General features: G+C 36.3%; 3 protein-coding genes across 6 annotated transcripts; 2 read left to right on the forward strand and 1 right to left on the reverse strand.

The window, feature by feature from the left end:
• The first annotated feature begins 99 nt into the window (after window positions 1–99).
• Window positions 100–4,731, forward strand: LOC116729272 (Rieske domain-containing protein-like). 4 transcript variants are annotated; one of them, XM_032577688.1, is made up of 4 exons: window positions 100–209; window positions 2,188–2,372; window positions 2,485–2,519; window positions 2,818–4,731. In XM_032577688.1, exons 2-4 carry the CDS (start codon window positions 2,201–2,203, stop codon window positions 3,106–3,108), a joined length of 498 nt encoding a protein of 165 aa, XP_032433579.1. In that variant the 5' UTR covers window positions 100–209; window positions 2,188–2,200; the 3' UTR covers window positions 3,109–4,731. The 4 variants fall into 4 exon arrangements, with proteins under 4 accessions (XP_032433579.1, XP_032433576.1, XP_032433578.1 ...); XM_032577685.1 differs by lacking the exon at window positions 100–209 and adding an exon at window positions 671–964; XM_032577687.1 differs by lacking the exon at window positions 100–209 and adding an exon at window positions 671–832.
• Window positions 4,732–4,934: 203 nt separating this feature from the next.
• Window positions 4,935–9,077, forward strand: gtf2h3 (general transcription factor IIH, polypeptide 3). The gene is made up of 13 exons (XM_032577682.1): window positions 4,935–5,168; window positions 5,288–5,367; window positions 5,728–5,834; window positions 6,348–6,490; window positions 6,656–6,718; window positions 6,934–6,963; window positions 7,049–7,077; window positions 7,755–7,829; window positions 7,915–7,968; window positions 8,107–8,175; window positions 8,258–8,393; window positions 8,475–8,511; window positions 8,613–9,077. The coding sequence occupies exons 1-13, from the start codon at window positions 5,159–5,161 to the stop codon at window positions 8,680–8,682; spliced, it is 903 nt and encodes a 300-aa protein (XP_032433573.1). The 5' UTR covers window positions 4,935–5,158; the 3' UTR covers window positions 8,683–9,077.
• Window positions 9,078–9,420: 343 nt separating this feature from the next.
• psmd9 (proteasome 26S subunit, non-ATPase 9) lies at window positions 9,421–12,463 on the reverse strand. The gene is given in 7 exon segments (XM_032577683.1): window positions 9,421–9,821; window positions 9,948–10,036; window positions 10,251–10,352; window positions 10,476–10,571; window positions 10,573–10,670; window positions 12,109–12,208; window positions 12,283–12,463. Coding segments are annotated over 7 exon segments (639 nt in total). The 5' UTR covers window positions 12,409–12,463; the 3' UTR covers window positions 9,421–9,793.
• Window positions 12,464–13,224: the final 761 nt, after the last annotated feature.

Below are 13,224 nucleotides of genomic sequence, written 5' to 3' on the forward strand. Positions count from 1 at the left end.
CTCTTCCTGCTGGAGCGCAGCCTTAGTCAAAATAGACCTTGTTAAATATAAAGGCAGGCTTTTCAGAGCTGCAACTGGTCGAATAACGCTCAGTTCAGCAAAACACTGAGCGATAATCCGTCAGAGGCTTAAGCCACTAAGAAGCCCACACACCAAACCATTTCAAAGCAATGGTCAACTGAATGTACAACTGGGAGTAAGCAATACAGGTAGAGCTACTTTGTTTATTTTTTAATGAACCAGCTGGACTGTATAAAGATAAAATAGAACTGCTAAGAAATAAATTATCTTTTTTTTAATTAAACTTTATTTACTGTTGTATACATATTTTAATTATAGTAATTTGGTAGAGAGAAAAGAAAACCTCAATTAAGCATTATTTGTAAATATTGTAAAAACAAAAACAACGAGTATATATTTGGTAAGAAAAGATAAGCGAGTTAGATAGAACAACAGTGTAATGTAAATATATACAAAACCTATATTTAATTTGCTAAAAATATTTTAAAAATATTTCAAAAATATTTTTAATCTTTATTTACTGGGTTTTATAATGTCAGAAATAAAATCTTAAATTTGCTTTTTATAGCTATTGAAGAAATTGGGGTGACAAATAAGGACTAAAAGATCAGGCGGAATGTGTCTCAGTTCGGGACATCGTTTTTGTTTCTTGGGGGACGTAATTAAACGTAACACCGAACTATTGGCTCGTTTGCAGCAGTTCTGGTTATAGGCGTGTGGTAGTCTGCATTTTGTTTGTTGACTCCAAATGTTCGGGTACGCCTGCTGGGTGAAGATAACGCAGTTCCACGTTTGCTTGCGCATAGTTTTGGTAAGATAAGTTGTCAGTATGAATCGTTGTACAGTAAGCTGCTTGAAGTCCTAACTAAAGCTGCCTGGAGTTCATGGTCTGGTCCCTTCAGCACCCAGTTGAAGGTTAAGTCAGAGACTGAGCAAAATCACAGTAGGTTCATTTATTTTCTATATCAGGCAAACAAGAGCAAGGTTGCATAACAACAGTGAATACATCTTTATAGATTAGTGTGAAAGTGCAACTCTGTATTTTTCAGATCTTGCTTTCCAAAATCTAGGTTCATGTATGTATTAAAATAGCTTTGAGTAGTATTTTCCAATGGGTTCTAGAGACTTTTATTTTTTCTTTGAATCTCAACTGCATTGCACTTATTTTAACTCCAGCACAAGACCCTTTTTCTAAAAAAAAAAAAAGTTATTGATATGTTCATTAACACAGATGTAGGAATGAGTTTGAAATATAATAAAAGCCAACTCAACGGATTAGGTAACAAAAGATCATTAATTATTACTTTCCTTTTTACTTTAGATCAATAAGTTGGTTCCAAAAGACCATGAAAGAGTTGCCAACATGTCTGTAGTACTGAGGATGAAATAGGCATATTTTACTGGGTACTCACTGTTAAAGTAGAGGGGCTGTTACTAATAACTATGTATTAAAGCCATAATTAGAAAATAACTTGGTTAATTATTTTTGTCTAAAAAATAAATTGTGTGCGTTTTATAGTTAATTTCAAATAACAACTATTTGTCTCAAATGAACCAAAACAAACATCAAACTACAAGAAAAACTCACCGTGTAACATCCTGGTACTCCACTGACCACTCCATTCCTGAAAAGAAACCAGTCGTTATTTCACTTCTTTAAAGCTTTAGGTGCATCTTCTGTTTCCAGTTTGCTGCTACAGTAACCTTTCTGCAAATTTGAGTAACTAACCTGGTACAGATCATTTGGTGCTCAGTTTTTACCTTCCATACTGTTAATAGTTTAGCTTGTGCTCCAAACCAACTTCTAGTAATGATACTGAACTAATAGTTTGGAGTTAGGCACAGGAGATTGAGTATCAGGGAACATGTACTAGTTCCTGTACTCTCCAGTTCAAAAATATTTAGTTGATTTTAGTGTTTCAGATATTGAGATAATGTACCTAATTCACAAAATAGAAACTTATAATTATCACAAAATCAGGATAAAGACCTCTTGGACTTCCAAAGATGCATGATCCACTAATTCTGTAAGTCAATGTTTCAACCAATACTTGGAAATCACCTTGTTGGTACAAATATTAACGCTTTATAACTCTATAACTCTCTTGCCTTTTAAAGTTTGTGAACGATCTGTTAAACAAATTGTGTGGGTTTTTTTTTATACAGCAGTACAATCAGGATGTCATCTCAAGAGGAGAACCCTCCTTGCCCCGCGCCTGATATGCATTTCATTGGAAAGAAGGCCGATATTGTTAAGGCTGGCCGTGTGACGATGCGGGTGAATGGATGCAGAGATGTGCTTGTTGTGTACCACCAGGAGAAGCTTTATGCATTGGACCTGCGTTGCTACCGTAAGCTCTGAGCAAAGGAGAGCTGTGTGTGTGATTGGACATATAGTCCTAAAGGGAATGCCCAGTTGAAATACTGTATGGAATAACAGCATCTTTTTTTTCTTTTTGACAGATGCTGGTGGTCTATTACAGGATGGAGATATCGAGGTTGGCTTTTTCTGTTTTATAAGTAAAACATATTACATCTGATAGTAGCTGTGAATGGTTTTCCATTGCTTTTATTCTGCCTTGAAATAGTATTCAAAGTTTAAAGCAATACCATAGACTCAAGGATTTGGTATATACTTTTGCTAGGCACTGTGCATTACAACATTTAAATATGTACCATATTGAGGCTTATTTGTGTGTGAAATAGCTGTTTAGTTGTATATTTATATCATAGCTGTAGAAAACTAAGTTCTTATTGTAATACCAATTTTACACTTGTACCAATAATCTCCATTAGGACTTCAATGGACGGCCGTGCATTGTTTGTCCGTGCCACAAATACAAGATCACCCTGGCAGAAGGTGAAGGACTTTATGAAGCTGTGGACAATCCTACGATCAGACCACTGAAGACTCAGTGGCGCTCCAAGGGACTCAAGCAAAGGATTCATAAAGTTACTGAAGTTAGCGGGGATGTTTATGTTACCCTGAATGACTCCAGCGAGGCCATCGAGTCAGATGTCTACCAGACTGAGAAATACAGAACTGTTTCACTCGATGCACTGCCGAAACCCAAACACAAGACATAGAAAAAATACAAACACTTATTAAAACTTCTGTCTTATTTACAAACACTCTACTTCTTTCAAAGATAGTTTAATGATTTAACAAAATGTTCAGACTCCTTTTCTGATGCTATGTCAATATTTTCTCATTGTAATTTCGATCTGATTAATCTTTTAATTTTCACAGGGTTCAAACAAAGGAGAAACAAAACCTTTCAGAAAATTGATCAAATTTGCTTCAGGATGAAAACAAATGACTGAATCATTACAATTAAAGCCAATGATGCCTTCTTAAAAAAGTTTAATCTGTTAATCCTAAGGTATTTCTTTTGAATATGTAGAACAAACAAGGATATTTTACTAATTACATTTTACACTGTTTCTTAACATATTGCAGTTTTATTTTTCTTCCTTTGCTTTATTCTTCTTCCTTAAGCTTTTACTTGAATACAGAAACCATAAACATGCTTATTAGAAGAGATGTGTTCAAACAACAAACAGATCTTACATCTGTCGATCTGTGTAATATCGACAGCTTGCCAACAATTGTTCGACAAAATGTAATGTAGAAGTACAAATGATATTTTGACAATGTTTTTACATTTTGTATCAGTACAAACTGATCATTTTGCACAACAAACTTAATTTTAATTTGTTTAATATGTCTTGGCTTCTGTAAAAATAAGCTAAATTTTTATTGGACTACTTTTTGTTGTGCTTTCTGCATTCTTTCACCTCAGGAATATTTCCTTCAGTTTGTGCATTATAACATTTACTTCCATTCCAACGTTGTTCACCTAAGTTGTGTTTTTAAAACTTTGTACTGAAAGACATCCTAAATACTCTCAGCTGTTTACATTATGGACTTCTGTGAATGTATAAAAATCAAGTTTAATGAAATACATTTTATACTTTGATCTCAGGAGGTCTTTTCATTATCTTAGTCAAGGGTAAAGAGAGAGAGAAAAAATACCCACAATTCAAATGGTGACTAACCTTTCTGGTAAATGAGAAAGAAAAAATATATATATATATATATATATATGTCTGAAAAGGTCTATATTTTTAATAAACTATATCTCATTAAAAGGTGGATTAATTTAGCCATTTAGTCCCAAAATGTGGGTCCTGTTTGTGTGTTTAAATTACTTACAATGTTAAAGATAACTGTAAGTTTTACAATTTCTTTTCTAATGCACATTTTGCCAAACACATAAATGACTCTGATCACTGATTTTCCAGAGGTTTGGATAATTTGTTTATATCCCAAACAAATTATAGCTGGTATTTCTTATGTTGTAATTTTGCACTTACTGTACAGTTTCTTATTTCTATTTATTTTTTTATGTTTTACTGCTTTGGGAATCTGCATGCTTCCAGTTGCCTGCAATTCTTCTGCCAGTACATCTAGATTTTCCCACTTTCAATAAAGGACATTCCCATTATACTCTTTTGTTCTATCAAAGTGAGTCCAAGTATCAAAAAGGCAATGTAATATCCAGAAGTTGTTTTACATATGTGTGTTTTGATGATTTATGGAACTTGCAATTAGAATTTAAATTGGTTAATGTTTTGAATTCAGATGTCTAGAATTTGGGCTTGTAAAGCTATGCAATTTGAACAAATAAAAAATATACAGGAGCCTTGTATAAGAGATGGTTTCGATTATATTAGGCAACATGAAACTGCCTTAAATTTTCTGTCCTATTTAACTTTTACATTTTTATTATTTTTAAAGCATTTTCGTCAACTTTATTTGCTGGGTGATACTAACAAAATGTCTCAACTTGTTGTGCAAAATCAATCGTAGCGCTAGGTGGCAGCAGGGCGCCTCTCTTTCTTCAGTCTAACAGACAATAGAAGAAGAGGCTATGCTTGCGATCCGCCATAATAGAAAAGAAGAAGAGGTTTATGTAGTTTTTCCTCGAACCTGGATAACTTTAGCTAGATAAGACGTTGGCTACATTTTATGCGCTATAAGCTAATATTGTAATTCATCAGAGATGGAAATTAGCAGCAGATAAAGCTGGAAGAACATCTGTTCTCCTTTGGTTTCTAACAAATACTTTACGAAATGGCTTCAGGTCTGTCCTGCACATAATATGCCCCTTATTGGCAAACATTATGTTTTCGATAGTTGTAATGCTGGATCGTTTCTTTTGCATTGGGTTGATATTTGTCATGTTTTGTTTTTTTTTTGCAGAGGATGAATTGAATCTCCTGGTCATCGTGGTTGATGTGAATCCCATCTGGTGGGGTCAGCAAGGTCAGCGTGAGCCAGAGGTATCCTCTTTCTTATTTCTGATACCTCAGTCATATTTTCTACTCAGTAGTGATTAGGTAAATTATTTATTTACATATGGCATGTTAAGATCGAAGCAAAAGAAATACATTTGAACTAGAGTTTGAGATCACATAATTCAAAGTTTACCACTAATCTTGTTGTTTACCAGGATTAGTGCTAAACAACACTAATCCTGAAATTAGTCCATTTTCTATTGTCCATTTGAGGTTTTATCTTTAAAAATAAAGTAATTTATGTCAGCAAACAATCTATGAAAATTTATGTTTAATTCTAATATTTTAAACACAAATATCTGCCTGTCTCTGAGAACTGTATCCACTGTGTTTCTGTTTTTTAAGTTCACTTTGTGCAAGTGTCTGGATGCAGTCATGGTGATGGGAAATTCCCATATGGCAATGACAAGGACAAACAGGCTGGCCGTTATCGCTAGTCACTGTCAAGACAGGTAACCACAGTTCACAACATTATAAGAAACTTTTGTTTACCTTCCCTCTGGGATTAATAGTGTAATTGAAATTTGAGCCTGTCCTCCCAGCTCATCCATCCATCCGTCCGTCCGTCCGTCCGTCCGTCCATCCCCCCCCAAGCACAGTCTTGTGATTCCTTCAGTTTTTGTTGACTAAAAGACCTACATAACTTTATTTTGCATGAATAAATGTCTTTGCAAAAATGATACCAGAATCAGTTAAAATCTGTATTAATATTAGTAAAAAAAGTCTAATTATTGCAACTCCAGTTTTTTTTTTTTCTTACTGGATTGGACATTCTATTTATTCTTCTACATAGCCTTGCTTTTATAATATTTTATTGCCATGATTGATCCAGAAATTACATTAAACCTATATTGTGACAATTTAGTTTTCTTTTTTTGCTACAGATGTCTTTTTTTTAGTGTTTGGAACTAAAATGCTGGATATGTAATGTTTTATACCTTTCATCACTTTTGTCTTTCATCTAGTCACTTCTTGTATCCCAGTAAGACTTGGAAAAGTGGAGACAGTGGTGGGGATGAAATTTCCTCCAGCCGGGATGGAAAATACGAACTTCTAGCTGTCGCCAACAACCTCATTGCTGAAGAGATCAGGAATATTATGGCTAAAAGTGGGTAAAAAAACAACAACTTTGGTTTTAATAGCATGTGACTAAAGCTAATGTAAAAGGTACTCAGATTTGGTTGGTTGGTACCTTTTGTTTAATATTATTTTCAGCTATTTAATGATTCATTATTAAACATACTGGTGACTGCTGTGTGTCTTCTTCTTACAGCTGAAGTGACGGGGAATTCAACCGACACCCTGTTGGCAGGATCTCTTGCCAAAGCCCTCTGCTGTATCCTTTCAGTGAAATGTCTTTGATAATTCAGTATTCAGGAAATTGGTTCATCTAACAAAAACTGAATTATTTATATGTCATTACAGTCATGAAGTTTTATGACTGACTTCTCTGAGATAACCCTACGTGCAGCTTTGATTTGCTCATTGGGTCAGAAGAAATTAGTTTGTGTGAGCTGTTTTGCTAATTGTCCTTAAGACGTCACCATGCAGATATTCACAGGGTCTCAAAAGAGTTAGAAGGTAAAGTCAGATTAGACTGCCTCTATTTTTGTTTCATTATTTTCTTATATTAGAAACTACAAAGTTGCATTTTACTTTTTTTTAGTTGGACAGGAGATGAAGTCAAGGATATTGGTAAGATCTTATTTAATTCCTCACTTGGTTTTGTTTTTCCTTATCAGTTCAGCTGTTGGTACTCCCATGCCATTTTGTACCCATGAACTTAACAGTTTAGTTTTTTAAGCTGATTACAAATTTTGATTAATTGTAGCATTAAAAAGTACTAGAAATATCCAGCAATCGGAGGGTGTGGTGCTTTTTATCTGCAGTGTTCATTAAGCTGCTGATAGTGTACACACTGGACAGTTTTCCAGTCTGTCACAGGGTAACGCTGAGATACACAACCACACACACACACACACACGCATTTGTGGGCAATTTAGAGTGACCAACCTGTTGATTTTGGACAGTAGAAGGAAGCTAGAGTAACCTGTGAGAACTCAAGCAGAGAAAAAAACACATTAAGTAATTGTGTAGTTACTAAAAAACAAATTTACATGAATAATATGTAGCTCATAAAAAGCTAAAATCCTACATCATTTGTTCATAAAACTCTATGTTTCACCCTGTTTTTATTGATTGTAGTTCTGAATCAGTTCTAAATTGGTTGTCATACTTAGCTTCCCAAAAGCAGTTATGGTTAATAAATGCCATCTCATAATGGATGATCCTGCACAGGGACAAAATGGTGAAGGTGTGAAATCACCGTCTCTGTTTTGAGACTAATGTTTTGTTTTGCTCGTCTTGGTTAGGTGATAAAAGCAGCTGATGACTGCGCTCTCCAATACATGAACTTCATGAATGTGATTTTTGCTGCACAAAAGCAGGTAAAACTAAATCTCCCTGCTCTAGACTTTCACTAATGTATCTTTTCAATGGATTAAAAAACCCCTCCGTTTATATTTTTGCCAGAACATCCTGATAGATGCGTGTGTGCTGGACTCAGACTCGGGGCTGCTTCAGCAGGTACATCTTTGCTGCTGTGATACAGGCTTATTAACGTAGCATTACAACTGTAAAGGTGTAACTAATGACTGACAAAATATCAGTCAGTGGATATTAAAACAGAAAGTAGTACCACCAGGAGTGATGTTTATGTTTTAGGCTTGTGACATAACAGGAGGCTTGTACCTGAAGATACCGCAGAAAGTAGCCCTGGCTCAGTACCTTCTGGTGAGTGTTTCTGCTGTTTGCTGTGGCTTACAGTGGTTGCAGTTTGAAGGTAAGAGTCAGTATGTGTGTGTTTTGGGAACAGTGGGTGTTCCTGCCCGACTCGGAGCAGCGCTCCCAGCTGGTGCTGCCGCCGCCTGCCCACGTGGACTACAGAGCTGCTTGTTTCTGCCACCGTAACCTCATCGAAATCGGTTATGTCTGCTCTGTTTGTCTGTCGAGTGAGTAGCGTATGCCGGCAAGTGCATTTCAGAGACATAATGTTATATTTGTAGTGATGATTTTTCTCGTTTGCTTTCAAGTATTCTGCAACTTCAGCCCTATTTGCACAACATGCGAGTAAGTCTGTTACTTTGACTTTACCATATTGTCAGGTAAAATATATATATTTACTTTATAGTTTGCTTGGCAGTAATGGTTAAAAATCTGTTTGTTCTTAGGACGGCCTTTAAAATCCAGCTACCTCAGATGGTCAAACCTAAAAAGAAGAAATTGAAGCAAGCAGCTTGATGACTGTTTTGATTTTCTCACTGCCATGTAGGCAAATCTGTTTTTGACAAGAAGCAGCCCCTGATCCAAATGACCTCGTTACTGAAACTTCCTGGGTAAAATGTATTTGCTGTTAGAGCAAAGATTTCCTGGATACCTTTGTCAAGTCGAACATGTGGAAGATTCTTCTTATTCTTGTCTCTGGAAAGCAAGAAAAACATAATAAAAGACCCAACACACCCAGCACAAGGAGTGTTTTAATGGACATTTCTGGATTTTACAGCCTTGTTTCTATAATTGATTTTAACAATTTAATCTGCAGAAGAAGCTCTTCGGTCTCACTGCTACGGAAATATTTAGTCTCTTCTGCTTTGTCGAATTTACTACTGAAAATAAAAAAATCCACCAAGAGCTGATTCACTGTAACTTCACCAATATGAAATACGCTATGTAAACGTCATCCTCAATAATATGTGAAATTCCTAAACAACTTAACAAGGAATCATGCCAAACAACAACCAGTTATACATCATCTCTGCATAAACTGGTCACTGGTATTTCTAAAAATATATTTTGGCTATAAAATCACAACTGTAGTAGTTTATCCATTTAACACACCATCATTTAATCTGAAATATTTTTTATAGGTAATAAAAACTATAAAATATTATGATAATATAATATTGAATAAAATGTATTTATTTTATTGAATGAAATGTATTTATTGCAAAAATTCATCACTTCATACAAGTCAAAATGTTTTACTTGTTTTCTTCAAGAAAACTATTTATTCAACCAGAATAATCATATGTACACACAGGATAAGAATTACTGAAGCATCCCATCTTTAATAACCATGACCATCTTCTGTCACGCTCCCAAGAGAAAAGAAACTTCAATCCAAAAGCCGGCCTCTTTAAACATGTGCAGAAGAATGTATGCAGATCTTAATCATAGGTTCAGTGTGATCCCCTTTGCTGCAGCACTTTAACTTTGACATATTCCATTCTTAGTCATTGTATGGAGAAAGTGTTCAAGATTTTCATTAGGAAACTGAAAAATAAAAATAGATCCAAGCTTCTGCTGTACAGAGTAGAAAACACTCAGGAGATCTGGAATAAGGTTGTGTGGATTATCGCTGGACTGGAACAATGTTGCACCTGAAAAAAACCCCCCCCAAAAAACTGTGATGTTAACAGTTATTCTAATAACAACTAGACTCACAAACTGCTTCTGCTGCCTACATAAGACAGAATGACAGTTTTTGTGTCGCTTTGTGCACTCACCCAAGCAGACCCCTGCCGGACCACCGCTGTGGAGTCAGGCTCATCTGAACCTTTTGGCCATCTCTGATCACAGCGACCCGTAAAGGTTTCTGACAACGAACATTATGCTGCTGTTTACATCGGCTGATAGGCATGTTCAGAAAGTACAATCATGGTAAAAGCAATCAAATTTACATTGTTTTTGAAAGTAAAGTAAAATAAAACATGAAAACTGAATTACTAAGCTACAGCAAACTGCAAGATCATTAATACTTAAAACAATTTATTTTTCAATATAAACAAGTGAAATCAAACTAAACTTACTCCTTCACTGTGTTGCACCACTGCAGCAATATTCTGCAGGTTCTGAAAGTTGTTTGTGTTCACAGAGCCAAACTCAATGACTTCATCTCCTACTTTGAGCCCCTGTGAGAAAAAAAAAAAACAATCATGCTCAAAGAAATTGAAACATTACACATGAATGTCAGCATAAATGTTGGTTTATCTGAAGGTTTTACTACGTTAAAGAGCAGAGAAAATGTTCCTCACAGCTCCAGAAGCAGGTGAGCCGTATGTGACGGCATCCACTCGAGCAAAGGGAGGAGGCAGAGTGACCTGCTCCTCCATCGGCTCCTCCTGGCTTTCTGTCCTCGTCCCGTTCCCGCTTGGCTTTCTCTCTAGCGTGGAGCTTGTGCAGAGCTTCTTCTATCTCTACCATGATGGCTTTGTGGTCATTTTGTAGGCCTGAAACACCAACAAAACAAAAGCCTAATAGTTTAAATGCAAGAATAAACATCACAGTTGAAGTGCTGTGAAGAATAATAATGTTCTCTTTTCAAAGAGAAAGCCAAGCAGCAGAAACTGACAGCTAACCAACCATTGTATTCTAGCTAGTAGTATTCTAGTTTCACATGGGAAAGTGTTTCAAACAGGAGGGTCACTTATATCATTTGAAGAGCCTTGCAAAAGTTCTCTAACTGTTTGAACTGTCCTACAATATCCTGCAATAAACCTTTTGTGATTTTATGTGGTAGGCCAACACAAAATAGTACACTATCCTTTAAGGGGAATGAAAATTATGCATAATTTTATACATAATTTTTTTTTTTACAAATGAGTCTGAAACCAATGGTGGCCATTCATATTCAGCCCCTCTTTCTCTGAATTATAGCTACGTACATCTCACGATTGAAATCTCTGTCCCCTCGTCTTTGTAAAGTTCACAATATTGCCAAAGATACTTATTCACCCATTCAAATAATTGACTGTAGGTATTTCAGTCTCTTCCTGTGTAGCCTGTTGGGATGTTGTCATCTATAAAATAGGTCTGGTTGTAAAATGTTCTTGTTACTAAATGTTCCACAGTCAACTGTTAGTGGTATTATAAAAAAGTGGAAGTGATCGGAAACAATAGCAAGTCTCTCCAAAGTGGTTGGCTAAATCACAGCATGGGACCAGCAGAGTCTGAGCTGCATAAAACACCAGAGTTCACCAACTCTCTGTAGTATAAATAGCTACAGAATTTCAAACTTTATGTTCTTCAGATTACCTTAATGGATGACTGTGCAGCTATACCCAAGCAATACATCACCAAGTGCAATGTAAAGTATCAGATGAAGTTGTGTAAAGCACATTGGCACCAGACTCTACAACAGCGGAGAGCTGTACTCTGAACTGATTAATCATTTCCCTCCGTCTGGCAATGCAACTAGACAACTCTGCGTTTGGCTGTTTCCAGGAGAACAACACCTGTCTGACTGCTTCATGTCACATGCAAAGTTTGGAGCAAAGGGGATTGTAGTGTGAGGCCGGGTACCAATGCACAAAGCAAGGTCCATTAAGATATGGAGGAGAGAGACTAGTGTGGACGAACTTCACTGTCTGCACAGAATCCAGACCTCAAGAGCAGAAACTGCAACTCATGCCTTCTTGTCCAACATCAGTGTTTGACCTCATAAAAAGAATCTGTTATAACCGCAAAGGATGGTATGATATGTGGATTAAGCATGAGGATGTCATTCAAGTTCGTTAGGAAAAATGAGCGAATACTTTCGACAACACAGTGTAGTTCAAGCTCAGAAAGACTGAATGGAAAGTAAACTAAACTTGCGAGACGATTGAAATGGCTGTAGTTCACCCAGGAACTGCTTATAGAGAAACACAAAGACAAACAGCTCCTTACATGATATATTGTGCCTCGCGTCCCTGATCGTGTACAAATTAACATCTGCTCGGGGATAACCCTCAGCGTCAACCAGAGGACCCTCAACTCCGACACCTTGCTGTAAACAACAGGAGAAACAAGTTCAGCGCCGCGCTGGGCTAGATAACTCCACCGAGTGTGGGCCCAACTTACGTCTTCTAAAACGTCGTGGTAAGCCTTTATCTGCTCTTCAATTTCATCTTTCTTTTTAATAAGGTTCTTCACGTCATCCATTGTTATTTCAAAGCCCTCGGCTCTGTTTTCTCCTGTCATCTTCATGGCTGCTAAACCATCCTCTCTCTTCCGGCTACAAGCGTTCCTATGACGCTACTTCCGGTGCAGCGACCCCAACTGTCCAAATGTAGACACTACCAAAATATAAAACCTTTTACTTACAGAAAGCAAAACATATAATACATTTGTACATTTTTATTATTACTCTCGTGTAAACAAGACGCGATTCTTTAGTGGCTTAATCAGCTAAAATAACATTTTGGGGAAAGTTAGTGTGTCTTTTAATATAACTGACTGTCTTCATGATCAAGAGTAGATATGGCCAGAGTAGAGTTACGACTGCATGTCCAAGCAGGTTACAGCTGTTTCTTTAAAAGCATATCTTCCTCGGTGCAGCACCATCTGGAACAGACTGCACTTTGATCGATCTGCTGCATCTGATGAGCAGATGTCATGATGCTCTAATCTTTTTGATAGCAAGTGTTCCACAGGAAGTGAGCTAACAGGTATATTAGACGTTCAAAATAGTATCTCTTTACAAACTTAAACTCTTGCTGTGTAAACTGTTATTAGCTTAATTTAGTTTAATCACTGAAAATGTAATATTTAGCATAACATTTATGTTACAGTAGAGTGGACGAACCTTTGTCACCTGTGTACGTAAACTACATTCCACAGCTGCTTTGCATTTCTTGGTAAGTTTTCTATTGTAGTCAAGGTTCCTTCAGGTCTGGCTACTCCATATTGTTAGTCTTGTTGGTATGAAATAAAATTATGCTTCCTTTCTGTTTTGTATGGTGTTGTTTTGTTCAAACACCTATTTCAAATTTAATTCCTCTTTGGCCTCTTACAAAGTATTTA

The sequence above is a fragment of the Xiphophorus hellerii genome, chromosome 12, assembly GCF_003331165.1.
Source record: "Xiphophorus hellerii strain 12219 chromosome 12, Xiphophorus_hellerii-4.1, whole genome shotgun sequence".
NCBI classification, from domain to species: domain Eukaryota; kingdom Metazoa; phylum Chordata; class Actinopteri; order Cyprinodontiformes; family Poeciliidae; genus Xiphophorus; species Xiphophorus hellerii.

What these genes read in the sequence shown, in the direction of transcription:
- LOC116729272 (XM_032577684.1), top strand. Translation starts at nt 2,029, where the DNA reads ATGCATGATCCACTAATTCT. An exon ending in ATGCATGATCCACTAATTCT is followed by an intron (nt 2,049 to 2,187) that starts GTAAGTCAATGT and finishes TTTTTTATACAG; the next exon opens with CAGTACAATCAGGATGTCAT. An exon ending in ATTGGACCTGCGTTGCTACC is followed by an intron (nt 2,373 to 2,484) that starts GTAAGCTCTGAG and finishes TCTTTTTGACAG; the next exon opens with ATGCTGGTGGTCTATTACAG.
- gtf2h3 (XM_032577682.1), top strand. An exon ending in CCCTGGCTCAGTACCTTCTG is followed by an intron (nt 8,176 to 8,257) that starts GTGAGTGTTTCT and finishes TTTTGGGAACAG; the next exon opens with TGGGTGTTCCTGCCCGACTC. An exon ending in CCTATTTGCACAACATGCGA is followed by an intron (nt 8,512 to 8,612) that starts GTAAGTCTGTTA and finishes GTTTGTTCTTAG; the next exon opens with GACGGCCTTTAAAATCCAGC.